At 42.3% G+C, this 22,837-nt stretch overlaps 3 protein-coding genes across 4 annotated transcripts in view; 2 read left to right on the top strand and 1 right to left on the bottom strand.

Moving 5' to 3' along the window:
* LOC117580370 overlaps positions 1-22,837 on the top strand; it is a 54,646-nt gene that overhangs the window by 10,488 nt on the left and 21,321 nt on the right. The window contains exons 1-2 of one of the 2 annotated variants that reach the window (XM_034266900.1): positions 2,948-3,076; positions 4,037-4,122. The gene's annotated coding sequence lies outside the window, so the exon portion shown is untranslated. Of the gene's footprint in view, positions 1-2,947; positions 3,077-4,036; positions 4,123-22,837 lie in introns of those variants that run through there. The other variant, XM_034266899.1, reaches the window with a different exon arrangement.
* On the bottom strand, positions 7,737-9,705 carry LOC117580365 (probable cytochrome P450 312a1). The gene is made up of 3 exons (XM_034266894.1): positions 8,913-9,705; positions 8,301-8,857; positions 7,737-8,237 (listed from the first exon to the last, which is right to left on the bottom strand). The coding sequence occupies exons 1-3, from the start codon at positions 9,542-9,544 to the stop codon at positions 7,894-7,896; spliced, it is 1,533 nt and encodes a 510-aa protein (XP_034122785.1). The 5' UTR covers positions 9,545-9,705; the 3' UTR covers positions 7,737-7,893.
* Positions 15,646-21,968, top strand: LOC117580371. The gene is made up of 3 exons (XM_034266903.1): positions 15,646-16,200; positions 20,442-20,640; positions 21,411-21,968. The coding sequence occupies exons 1-3, from the start codon at positions 15,945-15,947 to the stop codon at positions 21,595-21,597; spliced, it is 642 nt and encodes a 213-aa protein (XP_034122794.1). The 5' UTR covers positions 15,646-15,944; the 3' UTR covers positions 21,598-21,968.

Here is a 22,837-nt window from a genome sequence, read left to right as displayed (position 1 = left end):
GTACCCAATACTAGCTATCAAGTTACAAGTAGTGATGGGAAAAGGTTTTAAAATATTTTTAACAGATAAAATTCTACAAGGTTATACGGCAGACAAGTCCCCAAATATGTATAGATATAAAGTTGTTATAAAACTTATTAAATTATTACATTAAAACCCCCTCAATAATATGTATTTTGCTATAACCAATTTATGTCAACTTCAATTAGATTTACATGGAAATTAATATGCAAACAGTGAGATCTTTTTGTGTATTTGCTAGTCCCTGTGCGTGCGTCACGGTGCAGTTTAATTAAACTAAATTCCCCCATGGAGGTGCACACACGTCCAGCACAGGACATTGCACGCACAGATGCACACAGAGTCAGTACAGTCCAGGATATTAGAATGTTTGACAAGTTGTCAATGTGCGGACTGGGCAGAAAATTGCCCAAAAGGAAATCAAATCGAATCGAAGCGTTCATTTTGAATGTAAATTAAAACAAATACTTCTCGTACACATAAAATTACTTAAAGTTGCAACGAGTTGCTTGGGTTCTCTCTGTCACAAAAATCAAAGTCGTATGCATGGAATGCAAATACTGAATATCCTGGCCTGTCCTCTAAGATGGGGCCAGCATGCCGTGTTCTTTCCGTTCGATAAAGTTGTCATATGAGTGGTTCCTTCACGTTCCTTTAACTTATTCTTCCTTCGTCGTCGTTGACTTTCTTTATGGGCTGGGCGACAATGCCAGGAATTTCCTGTATTAAAATCGAAATTGCCTCGAGTTGCCGGGAAAATCAACCACCGCGCTCCTGACCCCCGAGAACTTCGGCCCATTGTATGAGTATCTCTGTGATTGGGGTTGGGGTCCTGCCCTGTTCTGCCCTGTTTTGTCCTGTCCTTACAGCTGTCAACATGTTTAATTGAAACTGACACTCAGTGTCATTTTATGGACATTGCCATGCGTTACCGTTACCTTAACTCTGCAACTCTGGTGGTAACTGTAATTCGACTTGGCTGGATTATTGCGGAACACATTCCAAACGGGGTGAGAGGGATGTATGCATGGAGTTTGGGCAATGCCATTGCAATGCGAATACTGTTCTTGTGTTGTATATTAGTTAAATTTATTTCCGAATACTCCCCCGGGTTTTTGGTGTATTTGCTTTGTCTTTTGGTTTTGTCATATTTGATTTTGGATTTTGGTTTGAATGGGTTCATGGGAAATTAGGATACGGGTTTTGAAAATAATTATGCACATGGAACTCACTGAATATGAGGAGGAATCATCCAGCTCTTTCTCTCCCAGTGCGGCTTAGCTTTTTCGCAACATATTTTTTTGCATATCCACTGCCAAACCTTCATCTTCGCCTTTTCTTTGCCCAGAGAAGAACTTTTGCCCTGGCAACACTTCAGCCGTGGGCCCCCAGGCTCATACTTACTGTAATTATTATTGCTAAGCTCCGTTTCTCCCCCAAAAAAAAACAGAGAGAGGACACATCAGAAGCCCAGCCCCCCATTTAATTGCAGACTACTAGCAAATACTCAAGATATTTTTATGCAGGCAATTCGTATTTTTTCCTGCTTTCCCCATTTTGGCGATAGGGGAAAAAGACTTGGGTGACTTTGGCCTCTTTTGTTTTCGTCACGGACGAGTGGCAGAAAGCAATCAGAGCCCAGAGCTCGGCGAGAGTTCCTTTTTGCCAAGAAAAGCAAAAATATCTTTAGCCACATTTCACTCTACTATTTGTTCTTCTTTTTCTTCTGTGCGCATTTTTCCTGGCTGTCGTCGTAGTCGTCGTGGGGCTTTTGTATTATTGGTGAAATTAGAATTTCTCATTAAAATAAGTGTTGGCCGAGGGACCCGCTTGACTTGAGACATTCAACCGTCTGTCCGTGGGCGACGGTGCGGCCCCTCGGCAAGGTGCTCGTCCATGGCAATGGACTTAAGTCGAAATTCCTTTTCTCATTTCTTTTTTTTCTCCCCCATTTTTGTTTATGCTTGGTCACTCATTAGTTGAGCTTGAAATCTGACAGACAGACGGATTCTGAGATTTTTTTTATTGTTATTTGTATCTTTATTTGGCGTCTCCACCCCACCACCCTGCATTGTTTTGATACCGGAGATGGGTTTTGGTTTGAGTTGATTTTACTTTAACTGATTTCTCCCTTTTAATAGCTCCTCTATCCGCACTGGGCTGCGTTCTCTTTTTGAGTAATTAAAATGGCAACTCCTTTTCGTTTTATATCCAATTATGGCCTGGCCGAATCTCTTATCTTGTATATTCTCAAAGGCAAGCCTTTTAGCTGCCTAATAGGCTTACAACTGAAACACTTTGCGGTTAATTCGATGATTTCCAGTGGAAAATTCCTAAAGTGGAATGGCTGCCATTTTCTATACCTCTATGATAATTCACTTGAATCACTTCAACTCTTTGAATTATTGCTCATACTTTGTAACTCCTAGTTCCATTTGCCAAAAACAATGAATCCAATGGTACGGGCAGATTTTTGAGTCTGATAAGCCTTCTTTCAACCCATTTCCGTCTCCCTCTAACCGCAGAGTATGTTGCTTACACACACAACAGCCGCAGAGAGCAACAATGTTTTGTCTCCCCCCACTTTAAAGTTCGAATTGCACTTTGTTCATATCGGGAAGGTGACGCAAAGAAGAACCGTATGATCTCACAATGCACGCACCCATGCAGGGCGCTCTCCCACTCCATGCATTGGGCAGCAGGGGAAAGGGCAGGCGTCATCCTAAGCATCCGCACAAGTGCTGCTGGACTTCCAGAGAGAGTGAGAGAGTGTGGGAGAGAGCGGCACCTCAGGCAGTTATGGAGCACAACTTTTCGTTTGTTTGACTTACGCCACCATGACCACAGACACATACACACACCCGCGCAGAAGTACACGACATGGGCGATGTTTGATATGGAGAGCGCAACAGTGTTGCTATTTGGAAAAAGAGAAGACAACGTGGCACGCGCTGCGCACGGGCGCATAGATCGGTACTAACATAAAGTGTGTTACTAAAATTAGTGATTTGTCAGTGAAGTTGCGAAGTGAAGACGAAAGTGAAATATTATTAAGGTAAGCCAGCAAGAAAGCTACTACGTAACTTACGAAGAACCCTTGCGGATGCACTATTAGCCACAATTATGTGCACTTCCTTCACGCGCCCATCACTGTTCCGTGCTGTGCAGTGTGGGAGGCTAAAGTTTGGGTTTTGAACTTTTGCCTGTTACATTTAAGTGGCTGCTGCCATGTAGCAATGTTTGTTTTTTTTTATGTTATTTGAACAAAACAAAACTTTATGCAAACGAAACTTTACAGAAATGTTTGCTGGTCTTTCTGTGGCTGTGGCTGTGGCTCCTGCTGCCGCTTCTGCCTCATGTGCCGCTGACAGTCTTCGACATGCACTGGGGTCCCGTGGCGCCCATCCACATGCACTGCAATAATATAGATAAAATACAATTTCTTAAGCAATTTTTGTTTTAATTAATTCCGTATTACTCTTTTGTGTCTGTTACGTGCCTGGAATGCCCCGCGTTGGCTTCTGTTTAATGTCTTCAGCAAAACAAACTTCGCTCTGGCCAGCTTCGGGTCGCCCCCTTAGGACTGCATTTAATTTTTTGGTTTTCCCTTGCACACTCTCCGCAAGGGTATTTTCATTTAGCCAAGCAAATGGCAAGTGGCAAGCAAAAGCATCAACACTGCTCTTATTTTTCTTTAACTAGTTTTGCTCTTTGATATAAAGGGAAAATGAGAAAGAGTATCTGCAATTTCGGCACCAGCAGTTTCTGTTTCATTTTCTGTTGCTTGCTGTGCAGTGTAATTAGCCACCTCCTTCTGGGCAGGACAGCTGCGCTCAGGTCCCCGTCTCTTTTGGTGCATAAAAGGTTTACGTTGACATTTTGCAGCAACAGTTTGTAATTTCTTTCCTCACTTTGCCTTTACCCATTTACCCCTTTTTTTCTTGCATATTCTTTGCATTTTTTACATTGCTCTGTTTTCTTACTAATTTCCTTTCGCTGTGCATTTTCTTTGCAGACTGGTTAATTACATTAGCAAAACGGTTCTGTTTTGCATTTCGATTTGGAAACCTTTCCGGCATCTTGCAGTTGACATTCTCAGGGGTAAGTCCACGTTTTTCCTTTTTGAAAAGCTTTTTTAAACTCTCTTTAAGGTTTAGTGTATTTTGTTGTGGAGTATCTAAACACTTTGTACACTTTTATGGGAACTTTATTACTTCCTTCAATCTATTTCCAATCACACACTTTCGCGTTGTAACTCGATGCACAGAATTGTAACACGTGATTCAATTTCGTTCATCAATTTTAATTGATTGCTTCAATTGGGTTTTGTTGTGCAGAACCCCCGCCCGAATCGCCCCAAAATCCCAACTTGGTTTTTATGTTCATGGCCACTTTATATGTAGCTTGTTCTTCCTGTTTCTTTTTTTTTTTTGCCGATTTTTATGCGTTTTTAATGTGTAAAATGGCTCAGCAGCTACTCCTTTTTATACTCCGTTCCGATCCGTTCTGCAGGCAGCCACCCCTTTAATGTAATTCGATTCCTAAATGTATTCCAACTGATTTTTATGTGCGTGTTTCTACAGTTGGTTTATGGACGTATTGTTATTTCCTCTGCTTTTGCCATATGGGTGGGTGGATGGTCGAGCCTCGGGGAGGGAAAGGCTCTCCGTCATAAGAGTTTTCGGTGGGCGACTCCAAGACTCCTTAAAGGTACCAACTATGTCACCCTAATTAGCATATGAGTTGTGGCTATCTAAGGGCAGCCAGCGGTTGTCCGCAGCTTATCGCAAACATTTCTCATCCCGTGCCCGTGATTCCCCCCATACCGACCCGTCCATTAGCCATTAGCCCGTTGGGTCCCGCACGACAATATTGACATAATCGACTTTCAGCTGCCGCCCTGCGACACAATTCAACCGCAAATGAGGCTTAGCCGTAAGGCAACGTCCCTGGCGACGATTACTTCAAAGTCTCCGCCACCCCACCACTCATCACACCAGAGGACAACCCACCAGGATTCACCGCACCTAACCGCACGATGAGGAGAGGGGCGGACAGCTTGCATTTATTTTCGATAAGATGGGGGGACAGGAACCCACGAGTCAACATTGGGATATGTGCATTGGCCTGAATGCGAGTTGGGGAGAACCACATTCGGTCGCGCAGCATCTCTGGAGGCTGCGGTCTCCGGGTTAAAGCCCCAAAAATGTGCAGTTTATTGGTCTTTAGAAAAGTATTGTAAGTCCAAGAAGGCCAGTATTTAGATGTGCATTAATTGACAGCGAAATTATTCTCAGTGTAGCTCAATGTATTTTTTTTTGGCTGTACATAATTTTTCTGCTTCGCTTTGATTTTCTTTCCTTTGCTTTACTTATTACCTCTGGCGAGAGAATGCCAGAATGCAAGAGAGCGAGGAAATCAGAACCTTGTGGGTGGCTTAGTGCGAGTGAGAGGGATGTGTGCTCTGTCTATGAACTGCGTCCAAATTACAGATTCATAGTTAAAGCTGCTCTCCCTTTCCCCAATTGCACTGCTGTCCCCGTTATCTTTACCGTTTATTCTGTTTCATTTCTACCTGCGCTGGGGAGAGCGATGCTCGTGGGAGAGAGGGGCAGTAAGAAGCTTTTGCGTTGCTGGGGAGAGCGGAGATTGTAAGAGAGAGTGGTAGTCAGAAGCTTGTGGGTAGCTGAGTGCGAGTGGGAGGGAAGTGTCCTCTCTTCATTAGTTGTGCTCTCTACTACTGCAATTACTGTACCACGCCCATGCTCCTCTCGAGTCCACTTACATGTAAACCATTAAAAACAACGAATTTATAAGCCGAAACATACGAAAGCATAACATTTCTAGGCATTTCCATAATAATTATGTTACCCGAGCCTCGCCCCAGGCGTACATACCGTGAATTATGCGAGACAATAAACTTAGGCGTGATGTACGGTATGGTGGGACATAAAATTGTCTGAATGAATGTTGCGCCCAGTCAGCAACAATAAAATATTAACATCAACTCTGGACCTGGTCGTGGATTTTACATCATTTTAATGAGCAACGACACCCACACAAATCCTCTCCGAAAGGGACACCGCCGACACACACCACCGTGAAGATTTGAAAATTAAGATAAATAAAAATATGACAGCTGAACACTAAAAGAAGCGACGACGACGACGCACCAAGTACTCATCATAATTAATGCCGCCGGGCTGCAGTGGAGTTTGCGAAAGGCAGTAAAACCTTCCCGGATTCATATGGATAATTAAGTTATGGGCCCAAGGAAGGGTTAAAGTTCCCAGATGGGACTCGGTCCTGCCAATGCCAATAAAATGATCGTAAAACTTTTCGGCCAAGCACTCAAAAATTCGCCCGAAAAACATGCTCCTAAGGCGCATATTTTAATTTCAAGATGGATTTGGAAAGGGTTCAGATTGTGGGTGTTGGTGGGTCATAAAAGGTCTCGCCATTATTTGTTTATATTAACTCATTTTTATATTTTTATGATTTTTTAATTAAGATGCAGCATTTGTAATTTTTTGTAGGTTTTAGCTTTAAATATTTGGAGAGCGTTTAAAATCTATATCTTTATCTTCACTTTAAACCCTAAGCAAAATTGGCCTCAAATCTGTTTCGAAAGCGTTCCGGAAATCTCCCTTGCCCGTCATTGCCTTCAATCAAGCCATCATTGAACCCATCCGACCACCCTTCCACCCATCAGCCAGAGAGTTCAACAATCTTCGAACTCCAACCCCATCCAAGCCATCGACCATTGGAAACGTCCTGTTCCACTCCGAGAGCCCAGAGCGCCATGTCATATCGGTTTTCCCAGATAGAATGAACTTTTATGGGCTTGTTAACAAAAGCGTGAAATTCAATGCCCAGGACGAACAAAACTCAACAGAACGGGGAAAAATATATATGTATACAAAAAAGAAAAGAAAAATTTACGACACTGCGAATTAAACTTGATTTTTATTTAAATAAATTGCATTTTATATGCTCCGCTCCTCTGAACTCCTCTCCCTGCTACTTGGTAATAATAAGCAGGCAACGCTCATAATTTTCACCGGAATATGGCAACGATGATGATGAGGATGCGGGTAGGAAGCGAGTATGTTGTATGCCCCATTCCGGGGCAGGTCTGACTGAGTGAGTGACTGAGCGACTGGCGACGGTTTGGTGGCGCGCTTTATGTATTTTTATTTATTACAGCGCCAGGAAATGTTTGCTGATTTTCCGCTGGCACAATAAAAATCAACGCGCCAGCCAGAAATTATTTTCTAGACGAACGCGCCTTTCACAAATAAAAAAGCCAGGCAGGGAGAACATATATCCAAATTGTACAGAATTTCTTTTGTGGATATCCCACGACATGAGCGCGTCATTAAAAACGGAAATGTTATGCCTGCGTCACGAAGTATGCAACCAATTTGAATAGAATCGAGTAAAACGCATTGATATGGTACTGTAGCAAGAGTTACAGGGCCAGGGTTAATGGGGGATTATCAGGGGAAACATTTGGAGAAGTTGGAAAGCTTAAACTGCAGTTAACTGCAGAATATGTTAGCATTTTCTTGAATTTTTTTGTGTCCTATTAGTTCATCTTATGGGTCTGCAAAAGCAAAAGAGAGAGGGAGAGCTCTCTTCAATTTTACTGCTAAGCCACACTGGAATAGAGAGAGAGAAATCCTCAAATCCTCCTTTTTTTCTTCTAACAAATCAACATTTAAGAATCTACTTTAATGACTTTAATGACTATGATTACTCCTTTCAACCAATAGCAAACCTCAATCGAGGTTAAAACTACTCCTAAAGACGGCTTTTTTGTTACACTATTTTCTAAGTTATATTCATAGAAGAACAAGGAACAAATCGTTCCTACTCGACGGCCCTAACGCGACAGTAGTAGGGTTCCACCGTGTGCAGGGTGACCACAAAAGTGAGCTTCATCTTCACCTGTCGCTCGCCCAATGGCTCGAATACGTAGCTCCTTAGCAGATGGGCCATGACCATCTTGATCATGGCCATGGCATAGCGCTGGCCCATACAGCTGCGAGCGCCCGTCATGAAGGGTATGAAGGTGGTGGCCTCGATCTTGTGCTCGGCACCGCGGGCCCAGCGTTCAGGCTTGAAGACGAGTGGATCGGGGAAGAAGTCCTTGCAGCGGCCCATGTACATGGGCGAGATGAGCACGTCGTTGCCCTTGGGTATGAAGAAATCATCTGGAAGAAGAATCTGGTGATTTAGGAGAGGGAAGAGCCGTGTCTGGGGATTACTCTACTCACTGATCTGACAATTGGCTGTGGCCTTTCGTGTCAGCATTGGCGCTGGGGGATACATTCGCAGCGACTCCTTCAGGCACCACTCGAGAAACTCCATTTGCCGTACTTGCTCTATGGTGATGGGTTCGCTGGTGTCCTTGCCACAGATCTGCCAAATCTCTTCGCGGCACTGCTGCTGGTAGTCCGTGTGCATCGTCATGTTGTACATGAGAAACTTCAGCGCGGTGGCTGTCAGATCGAAGCCACCGAATATAATTGTGTCCACCTCCTCGCGGATTTCCTTCACGGACAGCGGCAGACCCTCGGGCGTCTTGGCCTGCAGCAGCGTATCCAGGAAGGAGAGAACCGGACGATCCACTTCGGCGTTCTTGCTGCTCATTGTATTCCGATTTATCTCATCCAAATTGAACTGCGTCTGGCGCTCCTGGACAATGCCCTCGGTGAAGCCGTGTAGGGTCTTGAGCAGCTCCTGTTCGCGCTTGAACAGCGCGGTCCTGCGGTAGATGAAGGAATTGCGGTAGAAGAGGTTCTTCAAGCGATAGTCTATGACGTGCAGGATCCTGCAAAGTAAGGGATTAATAAACAGAAAGGGATCCAGGGTGTTTCTACACTCACTCCCTAACCGCTTCAAGGTAGGACGATCTCTTGCCCGATTGAGCATCCACCGATACACCCAGGGCCGTCTCACATATAACATCCAAGGTGTAGCAGCTTATCAGATGGAGAAAGTCGAGAGTCTCCCCGGACTCTGCATACTCGGCAACGCGGGGCAGCAGGATGCGTGCCTGTCGCTCAAACACCTCCATGAACTGCTTAATCATTGTGTAGTTGAAGGCGGGCGCGACGGTCTTGCGGCGGTGCGTCCACTTGTCCACGTTGGCGGTGAAGAGGCCCTCGCAGAGCCAGTTCTCAAACACCTTGTAGTCGGTGGTCTTCTGCAGCATCTGTTGGGCACTGCTCAGCGCTTGGATGTCCTTGGGGTTGCAGTCCACCAGATAGAGCTTTGTGCCCAGCCATAGCTTGCCCCGATGATCCTTCAGATGGGTATTCACGAGCTCCGTGGCCCTGCGAAAGGGATGCGGCCCGACAAGCTTTGCCAGTATGTGCAGGTGGCCGATGATGGGCAGGGAGGGTGGAGCTGGCCAGTTACGGGTGAGGCGATCGATCCTCGTCTGGCGCTCGAACGCGTACAGCAGATAGAGGGATAGAGCGACGAGGAGAAGACACAGTCCCAGCCAGAGAACCATTGCGATTGGAGTTCTTAATTGCACTACCTCGAACGGATCGCGCACTAACCGTTTTAAGTGCGACAAGCAATGGGTCTGGGTCACCAGCCCCTAGGGGTCACCCGGCGCGACTGGCCCTAGATAATCCGACCATAAACCATATGGTTTTCCGGTGTGTATTGTGTACTTGTCGTGTATTGAGCCACCGTGCACCGATTAAGCCCAAACTGTCGGGTCGACCACGTTATTAACACTGCGCACATATATATACTCGTACTCGTATTGATCCGTACAAAAGCTCCTAACTGGTAGATATATGTATATTCAAATCACTGCTGCTGCTGCGAAATTGAAGTGACTCTTTTTGCCCGCTCGCCAGACGTTGAAGTACCTAAGATCAGACAGATCGAAGACGTAAATAAAATGTTAGGCATTGTCATAACCACAGAGGCAAGTCGCAGCTTGGAATACTCTAACCAAAGTATACAGGAATTAGGGAAAAGCCCCACACAATCATCATGATTTTGAGCACTCGAACTAAGAGTTACGAATGATCGATCAATGATCTGACTTCGTAGAACTTTGCTTTGTTCTATGATTGATTGACTGTAGAGTACTTATTCTTTTTATTTGCCTTTGTTTTAATTTTTGATATTTTTTACGCCTTACTTCGCCGCGCATTCGGTGCTTTTGTTCCATCGATGCAATAATTTATTTTATGCCCTTACACGTTTTTTATTTTATTTGCCAAATTGTAATTTCAACTGGTTTTTTGTCTCTTGCATACAAATTTCTCCGAGTTGCTCGTAAAATCAGCCACCCACCTCGCTGCGGGGGCATACGTGGCGCGAAATTCGAAATTAGATTGTGGGAATACTCGGGTTTCATTTCGGAATTTTGTAGCGATGTTCTGCCTCTAAATTCCTTCATAATATTTTTATTTTAAGCCATCATTTTTTGTAAGAATATTTCCTCTTTGAGAAAAACTCTAGAAGGAAGCTACAGAAGCGTTTTATTTGTTCCGTCTCCACTATTTCATCACTCAATATTATTGGCATACATATTTAAACTTTTCCCCCAATAAATTAACGAACCTACGGCTGAATGTTTATTCAAAGTGAAGCTACTAAATATTAATAAATTAATCGACTGTCAGCAGTTGCATAAATACAAAAAAAAAACCCCATTGAAACTTGCATTTGTGAAAAAAAGGCAAAAGGATGACATCCCCCAATCAGCTGTCAATTTGTCATATTTGTTAATTATAAAGTTTTTGTTTAATTATCATTCACTACGCATAGAGCGCACACACGTCCCATTTATAAATGATACTCCTGACTGTCAGGGAAAACTCACCATTTGATACTCTGTTTGGGTCTTTTGTTGCTGGTCTTCCTCTCGACCAGCTGCCAATTCAACTCGCTGCCACTTCAATAGAGAGGCAAAAAGGCGGGGCAATCATCTCCGGCATTCATATATTTACACTAATTAACACAAAAAGTCAACAGTGGACAGTGAAAATAAAACAAAAAATACAATAAGAGAGAGAGAGCGAGAAACAATTGTAATTAATACGGATGGGACTCGACTGAAAAATAATATTTCTGCTGGTCAACAATTCCCCGCTGTCTCTGGGATGTATGGAGTTTTGTTGGAATGAAAAACGCAAATGAATGACATAAATATGAGTTTAATTAAAATTATGCAAGTCTCTGCCGAGGAGCAATTTTATTTGATATTATAGAAACAGATATTCAATATTCTCGTTATTTTGATTGTGGCACATCAATTTGCAAAGGAAATTTAATAAAAGTTTTCTAATTGTTCCTCACTTTGCTCAGTCGTGCAGCTAAAAAAACGTTTCCACTGGCAATTATCTGAGATGCACCAAGTGTGTGGAACGTGGCAATGAAACAGGAACACGAACCCATATTCATGAATATATTTTTGAACTGTTCTCCTGCAAATAGAATAAAATGAAGAGTTAAAAGTGTGTTTTCTCTCTTCCAACTATATTTTAAAGCTTACTCTCCCTCCCAAAGTAATCCTCCGCTCTTATCAGACTTGCCTAATCACAACTAACTGGACAAAGTGACACAATAACCCTTTGAAGTCCCAAGCGAAGCCGTACAAATGTTTCACATAAATTCCATTATCTAATGGATGCCAATAAACAGCGAATGTGCACATATACACATACCCATGTACATGTGTGGCTATAATACAGTTATGCACCTGACAGGACCACGAAGGAACATTGTCTTGAATGGAAAATTAAAAGTGATGCGTGGCCCCTTTCCACCTGGGTTGGGGTTTGCCATTTCCTCTGGGCAGAGTTCAATCTAATTTGAATTTATGCAAGAAAATGTACGACAAATCCATGAGATACTCTTTTATTTGTGTTGAGCCGAGTTAAAGGAATGTCTCTCTCACAGAGCAGCTTAGCTACGAAGGGTAGGAGTGCTTATAGCAGATTGAAACTAATTTTCCTTGAAAGATTTCAAACTTTGATATAGAGTATTGCAGCAACGACTCCTTGAACCCTTGCACTTGTGCCCCTTATTATTGTTGTTTGTGGGCATTGGTGTTCTGTAATTAAACTGCATATTATCAGCCACGACAGACCCAACCCGACCACCACCCACATGCACCACATAATTATGCAGACATTTCAAAGTCCTGGGAGGCCGAGAGACACAGAGACTGAGACTGAGGTTGAGGTTGAGGTGGCTCTTCGGAAAGTGCCCGCCCAGCTGTCACTTTGGGTTTCTGCTTTTGTGTAAAATTTAATTTGGCTACATTTAATTATTGTTTATGTTGGGTGCCTGCCTGTCCACGTTGACATCGCCGCCTGCCATCGAATATTGCAAGTATTATCGACTATGATAATTTGGCAAATGCAAGTCGATTGGCCGAGGCCAATCGCTGCCTCTTCCTCCACATCGAAGCGCACCCAAGGGGCAAACCACAAGGATATGCCGTGCACGGGCCACACCACACTAATCGCATGTTGTGTCAACATTAGTCGCATCAAATTTAATTTCACAATTAAATGCAAAGACGGCGGACGCGTTTAGCATAAATTAAATTGTGATGCAAATGGCGGACGCTGGGACACGCCGCGGGCGGTGTCTTTCCTGCGCTGAGGTTTTCGTCTCTGCAAGGTGTTGGCTCGTATAACCCCATACCAGCCTTGGAAAATTAAAGCCTGCGACGATGTTTAGACCAAAGGGATACCTAAGTATTATCCAAGAAAATTAATAAATAAATGAATCATGTAAACACATGGAAAATTCAATTGCGAGCCTTGTTATAATTTAAAATTAGTTTCCAATTCGTGATAAGCATTCATTACAGCTCACAGGTCATGCCCTGAATACCGTGTAAAAAACCCCACAGCCAGTGCCGTGGCGGCGCTTCCGTTTCCGTTTCTGCGCTCGGGACAGGGTGAGGGCGTTCGTATTTCGCGTCTATTTATTGCTTCAACTTAATTTAATTGACAAGGCAATTTAACCATTTCTTAATCTAATGTATTAAATGTCTTTAATTACTAAGCGTTGATGCAATTCGATTTCATTACAATTTAGCAGTTGGTTAGGAAAACAATGAGTTAGATTTGCAGAAAAATGGAACATTTATTTATTTATTTAATAATATTATTTATGCACAAGAGGTACAATAATTTCTGCATTTATTTTGAGCACTTTTTAAGCTGCTTTTTAAATGTATCTCTATTATTTTTCCCCATTTTATTATGAAGGAATTTGAAGCTGTTTGAAGCTCGATCACTTCGGTGAGTAGTGTGCTGGGAAGACGCTTCAAACTGCAAAGACCACTGCCGTCTTTCAATTAGACAAATATTAAAAATATGTTCCAGTAAATGCCAACAAAATAACCAGTTTCACAACAAATACAAGTCACAGAGTGAATTTTTTTTCGGCTTTTGTAGAACAAATTGAAACTGGGGTCTGGCGTGAACAAAGATAACGAAAGTTGAGCAGCAACACAAAAGAGCAAAAAACATAAAACAAACAATAAAATAAGTAAAGAATGACAAGTTATTGGCATCCGCATGATTCTGAAAGATTTAGCTGAAAGATTTCTGCTCATTTAAGGTCATTTTGCAGCAACTGAATTGAATTTCTTGGTTCATTTTCATTGAAGGTTAGAACATTAGTTGTAACTAAATGATGACCAAAATAATTGCAGATTGGAGAACCAGTTTCCCATGTGGAAACATTTATCTCGCATGTGGCCTTAATCAAGTTTTAATAGCGAATTTCTGAAGACATCTTCTGCAACTGCAAATTCTGTGTTTAATTCTTGAACCTCTTGCGAGATGTGTACCATGTGGAAGTATAAATAATACATTTAAATTACATACCTTCTCAAGCTCCGTTGCACAGACAACAGACAACAGACAGAAGACAGAAGACAGACAGCTATGAAGTCGAAGTCGCAGTCTTTTTTTTTGTTGTCTTTTTATTGTTCTCCCTTGGCGTTTCTTTGGGCGTTCATTTTGCGCGGCTTAACCTTCGAGGTGCAAAATGTTTTTCTTTTTGTATAAACGAGTACTTATTTCTCTCTGCATACTCTACCTTAATGATGGGAATATTAGCTATGAAACTTTGTACTAGCCAAAGCATTTCAAACATTTTTTAAAGGCCCCAAAGGTGTTGTATATCTGAGCATTTCAGCCTAGCAGGCGTTCGCTCTCTTTTTATCCATTTGCGCAGACTTGTATAGGGTATTCGCAGTTCTGTTTAAGCTGCAAGTTCTCTCAGTTGTTGTTTTATTTTGGGGCCAGGGCGTAGCTGCAATTGAAGGACAGCAGCGGTGGCAATTTGAAGGCAAGCAAAGCAAACGGCGTGAGTCGAGCGAGGTGAGTCGCGTTTTGCAGCTGCTCCGAAATGGAGTTTCCAGTGGCACACACACAGAGGCCATTAGGCGTTCGACTGCACTACACACTTGGCTGCAATTTGGCCAAAAAGGCGGAGGAAAAAGTTGTCTCTGTTACCTTTAATTTGATCAATTTTTTTCGATGTGTTTGCTGGCCACTGGCCACGGCTAAGTCACGTTCCGATTGCGCTTTTAACCCGTTCGATTACTTCACTTGGCGCGGCTTCTTGTTTTTCTACTTGGTCGTGGCTTCTTTTTTTGTTGGCTGGCTGTTGCAACATGTGGCACCCCACAGACTCTGACTGGTTGCAATTGAGAGATGCTCCACGCACCGTTGGCCTTGTCATAAATCATTCTCGTTGACCTTTCTGCCTGCTCAATTGGCAGCTGTCCGGGCACATACCTGCAGTAAAAGTTGTGAAAATTCACCCAAAATATTGGCAACTTCTGTAAGTGGGTTTTTATGATGCATTCGAGTCGAATTTTTTGGTAATTATGGCCTAAACACTGGGCAGGTAAAAGATTTGCTACTCTGTGTTAAAAGTAAGAGTTGCGACTGTACTTAAGGAACCTTTTCAGAGAGATAAACATAAGGGAAATACAAAAGATTATTTTCCTTCGATAGCCACAGCAGTTGCTTACAATTAGCACTTACTTTAAGCCTCCTAATCACTGAATAGTTAATTGTTTTAAAGTCGAAAGAATTGCCCCATACCTAAGTTGTGTCCCCATGGGTGGGTCATTGGCCTGTTCGGGTGGTCGAACTTGCAAGTTGTCCAGTCCGACTAGTCTACGTTCACTTGAGTCTCGAACCTTATTTCATACATATGATGGACTGCGCACAGTGAGTGCGATAAGTGAGCGTACGCAGCAACAGGTAAGCGCTTCTGTCTCTCTCAGCTAGAGTCGGCCGCTCGCGCGAGTAGCGTTCTCTCTGGCGAACAGCTGTTGCACAGGTACGACTCTCTGTCGCTCACAAACAGCTGTTCGATCGGTTGGTAAGCCACAGCCACAGCCACGGTTTCTTCTGTGTGCAGCTTGGCTTGTGGCTTTCAGTGGCAAGCCGCCTGAGAGTCGAGTCGGACGCGTTCCATACACAACCGGAGTTAAATCCCAACATTAATCCGATCTCGCGTGCCCTCCCGCTCCCTCTCTCTTTGTGTACATAAATAGATATAATTGAATACATAAGTGTGCGGCGAGTATTTCGGGTTTGCAGTTACTACAACAAGCCATATGCTATATGCGCTTGAATGCCAAATTTAATTGCCGCCGCTCTTTGCATGTTCGACTAAAAATATAAAAACATTGGAAAAGTGCGACTTTCGTTTTTCCATCGACTTTCATTTCGTGCGCGCAGCTCAACGTTTCGCTTGCCATTGAAAAAAGTGTCAAAATAAAGGTGCTAACATATCGAAAATAAATCAAGTCAGTCAGTCAATCCGTCGAGCTAAAATATATAACATTTTGATTGAATTGTGCAACGTGTTTGAGTGAATTTATCGTGAACGCTTTTTGGATTATGGCCATCATGGACACCGCCTGGCGTTGCCGTCTGATGATCTTTGGTATCGTTTCCCTGCTGCTGGTGGGCGATCTCTTTGGCTATGGCGGCGGCATGAAGTCTGACCACAGCGATCCCCATTCGGTGGGCGTACGCAGCGCTGCTGCTGGTGCGGCCAGAGCTGGTGGCGGCGTTGGTGTCCCCACGGGTCCAGCGGCTGCGGCAGCCAGCAAGTTCCAGCAGTCGAAGAGCGCCGAAATCGATATAACCGAAGGTGAGTGGCAAATTAAATTATATTCTGCAATTCCCCTAACATCTTGGCATACGCTGGCTGAAGGCTCGTTTTTTTGGGCCTGTTGTATTTATTTTGAACACTAGCAAATACATTTTTTTCTGGGATTGTTGGGTATTAAATATAACAACAGATACCGAAATTTATTTACATCAAAATACATATTTAATTATTTATTTAGGTGTGGATGTTTAGCTAAATAATTCAGTTCATGGGGTATATCATTTTGAGCAGTAAATATATATTTCTGGCAGTATTTATTATCGCTAGAACAAAAGAAAATTAATTCACGCTAGCAAAAAGTCTTCTTTTTGGAACTTGGAAATGGAACACAGAACAAATTAGAGCACCATGAAATTAAATAGTTGAGGAAATAACTATGAAAATAATTGATTGTAAAAGCATTCCGTTGATAACAATTACCAAGCAAACTCTAAAATTGTATTGAAACATTTCAAAGTGTATTTCTATGTCGTTGCATTGATATTTTCATAAATGCCTTGCCATTCTTTTATTTTTGTTTCCTTCAATTATTGTTTGGTAATTTTTTGCATTGCAAAATTCAGTGAACTTTTGTTCGATTTTATTGCATATTTATATATTTTTTGTTTCTGTTATACAATTCGCTTTCGTATTTGGTCGCATCAAGGTTAATTTCGTTTTGCAAATGGAGACCTATTAATATGGGCCCGGAGGCACGTGTAAGCCCCCACACGGGCTTATGTTTAAGTATACTTTTTTCTTTATCATTTTTTTTAGTGTAGCTCGTTGGTGAAAACCGGAAACTAGTCAAGGGGTTCGCCAAAGTACGTGTAGAGATTAGTGGCACGTGGAGTGGCCAGAGTCTTACATTTAAATGCTACAAAAAAATAGTTATTATTTCGATCCCTTCTTAGTGGCGTTCCTCTATCAAGTGTAGTGAAAAAAATCCAACTGACTGCCTCAACATGTTCTAAAACAATTCCCTGAGCACTTCTAATCTTCCATGTGGATAATGTTTAGAGCTTTAAGTACCCCCAAAAAACATTACCTGTAGTTCAAATGTTGTTTGGCATATTAAACAGTTAACAGTTCAACAAAAGTTTCCATTAGCCATTACGCGGGGGTCATTAAGTTTTTTATTTTATTCCATGACTAAGTGATTTTTGATGACTGCCTATGGAGTGCTATGACTTCATGCTCTGTATGAGAACAAATCTACCAAAATTGTAGCTGTCTTAGGTACATTCTCAGTCCCTGTTTCCATCTCTATAACTTTCATTTGCCCTCGTTTTTGGGTTATTTGCCCATGCAAATTTGAAGCAAAATTATTATTCAACACAATCGAAGTTCATGTCCAACGCGAAGGTTTGAAGAAGACTCAACTTTCTCGATGATTTGCATAAATAAAACCAAACCGAACGACATAAGAGTCTTCGACCCAAACACATGTTGTGGCATTATGCAACGAATGCTCACGATTATAGGGCAACCCGGAAAAAGATACTCCAAACGCGAGTATGGCAGAGACAAGAGACAATAAAACTGAAATCGAATTAATGGAAAGTCAGAGAGTTCAGTGCTTGAGGTCGCGACTGTATGCAAACAGGAAGATAAAGCATTTGGAATGCATTTGCAGGTCCAGAAAGGTCGAAATTCAGTTTTAATATGGAATAAAAGTTGATCCATTTGAATATGTAACCATTATAATAATACTTCCTTTGAGTCTAGGTGTGCTTTGTTTGAAACTCTTCTCTAAATAATTCAAAGGGAGAATCTTCACTTAAGAGCGTAGAATTATGCCCAAACCTAAAGGAAAGATTTAACCGCAGGAGAATAAACCGCAAAGAAGTCAACCCAAAGAGGAATGAGAAGAAGAGGTCTCTAGAATGATCTGTCAATGGGTAAGGTAAGTTAGAAGAGAAAACCCTTAACCCCCGACAGACGCTCTGAGAACTGAAGCTGGTTAGTTGCCACCTTCTACGTGTACTTTGTAGAGCACTTCAACCAACTAACAAAAGGAAATATTACACCAAAACAGTTGCAAAAATAAGTAGTTCTTTGACTGTGAAACCCCTCGACCATTCCTCAAATTTCTTCGTTTAAATGTTTGTACCATCTGCTAGTTAATGAAGGTTTTGCTTTTTTCTTTTGTTATTTCTTTTGTGCTCTGTTGAGGTGAAAGTGGAAAAACCCCAGGCAAATAAACTTGACGCAATAAAACCCGTAGCCAGCAACAAGTTTTCGCTTTGCATGAGATGCCAAAGTGCTGATGGATGATGGAGGGAGGAGAGTATCTTAAATTGCAGCTCAACTTTCCCAGAGAGCCCAGCAGTTGATTAGGCATGATAGCTAGGCGGGTAGATAGAGCTGCTATATGTTAGCCATGGCTATTAACCCGTTGTGGGTTGTATTCCAAAGATCAGTTTAGTTTTTCTAACTGACCAACGCAACCAGGAAGTTGAAGAAAAACTTGACTTGATTTGTGACATTTAATTTATCGAACAGAACTAAGGCAAGTCCGCTTGGGTCTAGGGGTTTGGGTTTGGAAAATATTCAGACGGACAAGAACCGGTTCCATACGTAATCTTTTGCCACTGAAGAGTTGAAGTTGCCTCTCGGCTGGAAACGAGTTCAACGGAAATCGAGAGTGAGTGTTTAGGTTCCCTCTATATGATAATTATATTTTGGATAATTGTGTTAAACGGTCCGACCGTTCACTCTGCAACGCGCTGAGCACGTTCCCCCTCTTGTATCCGAATTTTTGCACTACGTGATTGCAATGCAGAGAGCAGAATGAATGTGCCACTTCAATTTGTATGTGTATTTTCATTCAATTACGTGCAATCGGAGCCAACAAGAAAGACCCAGAAACAGATGATTGGTAAAGAGCTCTGGGAGCAGGGCAATCCACTGCAGAGTTGATGAAAAAATCACTCAATGACCGACAGCTCGTTGGGTTTCAAGTCACTCTTCCCTTTGGTAGTCTGCCAGTTAATTTATATCCAGCCAAGTCCCCTTTCTAGATCCTCCTAAAGATAATATAAAGTAATGTTAGCAGAGTCTTCAATATTTTATTTGACTGCGTCAGATATTAATTTAAAGGAATTCCATTCATTTAATTATAAAACAATTTATTAGCTCCGAAAACCTGAAAGGCTACAGATAATACTTGATTAGCTAATTAACAGGTTTTGTTCAATTAGAGAACCCAAAAAGCAGCTGTACATATTTCAGTTGAATTTAATTTCCAGAATGCAAGCTGGAACATTATTTTATTGAAGTTTATTTTAATGGAGTTTCCACCAGACTTTTTTTCTCATAAACCCAGCAGGGATTAACCAAGAACACGCTTAAAAAACATTTAACATTGGTAGAACCCGATTTTTATAACCAACTAACAAACAATTCAGTCGAGTCATGCCCGACTGCACTTCCCAATGAGAAAAACTTGATAGCTGAGAACCCAAGAGGGGCCGCCCCGCAACATAAATTCAAAACGTGTTATCACAGCAAGCGTGGAGACTCGGATGGATTTTCACACAGCAGACAGCAGACAGAGGACAGCAGACAGATAGATAGGGTTTTGCATCATCGACGGTTCCGCATTCAAAAGAGTTTCCAACCAAAAACGTTCCGTGCCGGCTAAAAACATAATGGGAATGAATATTCCACTGGACGGACAGACAGGCGGACACCTCAACCGCACGCCGCACAAAATAATTTAATAATTAATAATAAAGTCAGTGTTTGGATGACTGAACAAATATTCAAAAGTAAAGTTCAACGCTTTGGCTTGGCCTTGTCCGGGGCGGAGGCGGAGGTGGAGGAGTCATTAAGAAAGCGTTGAACACAGTTTTTGCAACAGCTGATTGGGCGCAAAGGCAGGAAAATATTTGATGATCACTCAACCAAAAAAATACATAAGTAAACAGGAATAAATACGCGCTAGCAGCACTCTCAATTTCAAGTTGTATTTGTATTTGAATTTTTATTTTGAATTTACCCAGTTGTTGACGACTTTTTAAACTTGTTTAAAACGATTGACGACCATTTATTAGTCATTGTTTGGCATGCCAAAGTATTGTTTTTAGTCTGTTGATTACAAACGCTTTTAATATCAGCCCGCCCGCGTATTAGAATATTTTTGCGCAGTTCCCGAAATCCGAATTAGCCTTGAGTATGCCTAAATCCAAGGGGATAATTACTGTTGAAAAACTAATTTTTATTGTACTTTATTTTAGAGCACGACTTCAATGAGTTTTCAGCGGCAGCTGCCCTCAAGCCAGGCATGGCTGTGGTGACTGGTGCCAGCCTGAAGACCAAATCCCAGCTGACGGACACCATCAAGGAGTCCTGTCTGCCCAAAATGTTGTGCGAACTGGCCTCGAAGCCAGAGTATCAGCTCAGCGAGAAGGAGAGAGAGCTGCTACGACTGATTAGGTGAGTTGAGGGAAGGGAGAGGACATACATGACATATATTCGGGCAACAAAGACTCTAAATGTATGCAAATTTATGGACACAGAAGGGAACCAGTTGGTCAGTGACTTGCAGAAGAATTTGAATCAAGAAAAGTACAACAAGAGTGGTAGAATACTTACTAACAAAGAAGTCGGTAAATGAAATGAAATCGGTAAATCTGTACCCTTTTGTGTAGTGTTTCCCATCTGAGTCACATTTGTTGGCAGAACTAGACGAGTGTTTGATCAGAAAATTGCAGCTAAGGGCAACCGGTTCGAACCCTAAGTGAGTAATTTACTGAGTATTTGCGGAAACAGGTTCCCCCAGAGGGTTTGACTGATTGAAAGCCATTAACCGAAATTACTGATTAAAGTGCAGGACAGATAAACATACAAACAGACAGAGAGTGGCAGAGATCAACAGTCATAACCTACCTCACAGACAGGCTCAGCATAGAAACCGAGTCAAACTTTAGCTGGTAACCTCGCACTTGAGACGAAGGTGAGCCGAGACTCAGATGTAAAAAGCTTAGCCAGCATTTACACACTAAAACAACAGCATCAGCAAGGTGAATGGCATATAGGAGGCAGGCATTCCAGATACAAAAACTGACTACTGAAAGCGAAATTTAAACCGAGTCTCGCCAGCGGAGCGTGCAATGATAATGCCTTATTATAATATTTAACATTTGCTCAGTTGTTCTGTGGTTAAAACTTCCGCCTAACATTTGTTTGTGTGTTTTCCATCGCAGATCACCGACAATGCCCTGGATGATGAATATGCCGCCGAGCAAATGGTATTTTGCCGCCCACATGGGTGAACTGATGCGCCACACGGGAGACAATCTGAGCGGACCCATGGGCTGTGCCAATTTGTGGCCCAATTGCCCGATCAGCTCCAAGAAGCTCATGAAGCTGAGCTACAAAGTCAGGGTCTAGGCCCAACACGTGTTGTGATCTGAACTGCAAATCATTTGTCATTCTGTCTATATTCTGTTTATATGCTAAGTATTAGAGTTAGTTTGACCTCACCTCAGCTTTTGTACCATATGTTTTTTCACTGTCGCTTACCTTATAAACCCTTCGACCCATTACACCTTAAGTTTATTTAGTAAACACTCCCAAGGCATGACTGATGTGACAATAGAACTGTATAGAACAGAAGGGCAATCCGCCCTGTGGCTGCTGCTGTTAGCTGTGCGAGTCCTAGGCTTAGTCAAGTAGTTAAGTGTGATGTGACTCTAGTCACAGTCTTAGGCATAAGTTCGATGCTCCTGTAATTGTTAATAAATTACCATTTATTGTTCATTGATTTTACAGATTTACTATGTTGGGGCTTCCACTAATGACCGGTCCTCGTTCCACTTTTGTGCGCTGTCACCGTTGGGTGATTTGGGTTTGCTAATCGCTTCACCCAAGTGCAGCTCTCTCTGACTGCCTCGGAAGTGTTCAAAATGAACCTGCTGCTGACACTGAAATTGTATTATTTATAGAAATTGTTATGCAACGGAAGGTCGGCAACGCAATCAAATCATTTGCTTTCAGATGAATCATTCGTTTTGGACGCGTGTCGGGGCGAAATTTGATCGTGCTTCTAACATTTTTGTTCGGTTTTAAATTGGTTGCTAACATGCAATTGTCGGAAACTACATATAGGAAATATTTGTACACAAATTGGCAGAGAGGTTAATGCAAACAAAAGCAGAATCGAACGTTGGAGAAAATTGGTAGAAAATTGGTAGAAAAGCTACTAAAAATTATGCAAATTAATATGCAGCCCTGACGTTTCAATAACTATAAGAATAACGGACCTCTGGGTATGCTTTTTCCCATCAACTATCGTTTTATGCCCTTCGCAGCAATGCATCTTTGGCCTCTTTTCTAAGGCACGCCCGCAACGTACACGATGGTGTCTTCATACTAAGAGGCTGAGGAGAATTCCGACTACCAAAACTTAACCACTTTTTGTACATCTTTCACGGGACTTGTCCACTCTTTTGTTTAGCCCTCCGACGTTTCCATCCACATACTTTCAGGCGTAGTACAAAAATATTGCCCCCCTGCCACACACCTTGAATGCGATAAACACAGAAATTTATTGGTGGATCGCTCGGGCACTTTATATGCAAATGCAATGGAACCAATGACATTGCGCAAAACAAATTTAGAATATATTTCG

Source organism: Drosophila guanche, unplaced genomic scaffold, assembly GCF_900245975.1.
Source record: "Drosophila guanche unplaced genomic scaffold, DGUA_6, whole genome shotgun sequence".
NCBI classification, from domain to species: Eukaryota; Metazoa; Arthropoda; class Insecta; order Diptera; family Drosophilidae; genus Drosophila; species Drosophila guanche.
This window is presented reverse-complemented; position numbering and strand designations above follow the sequence as displayed.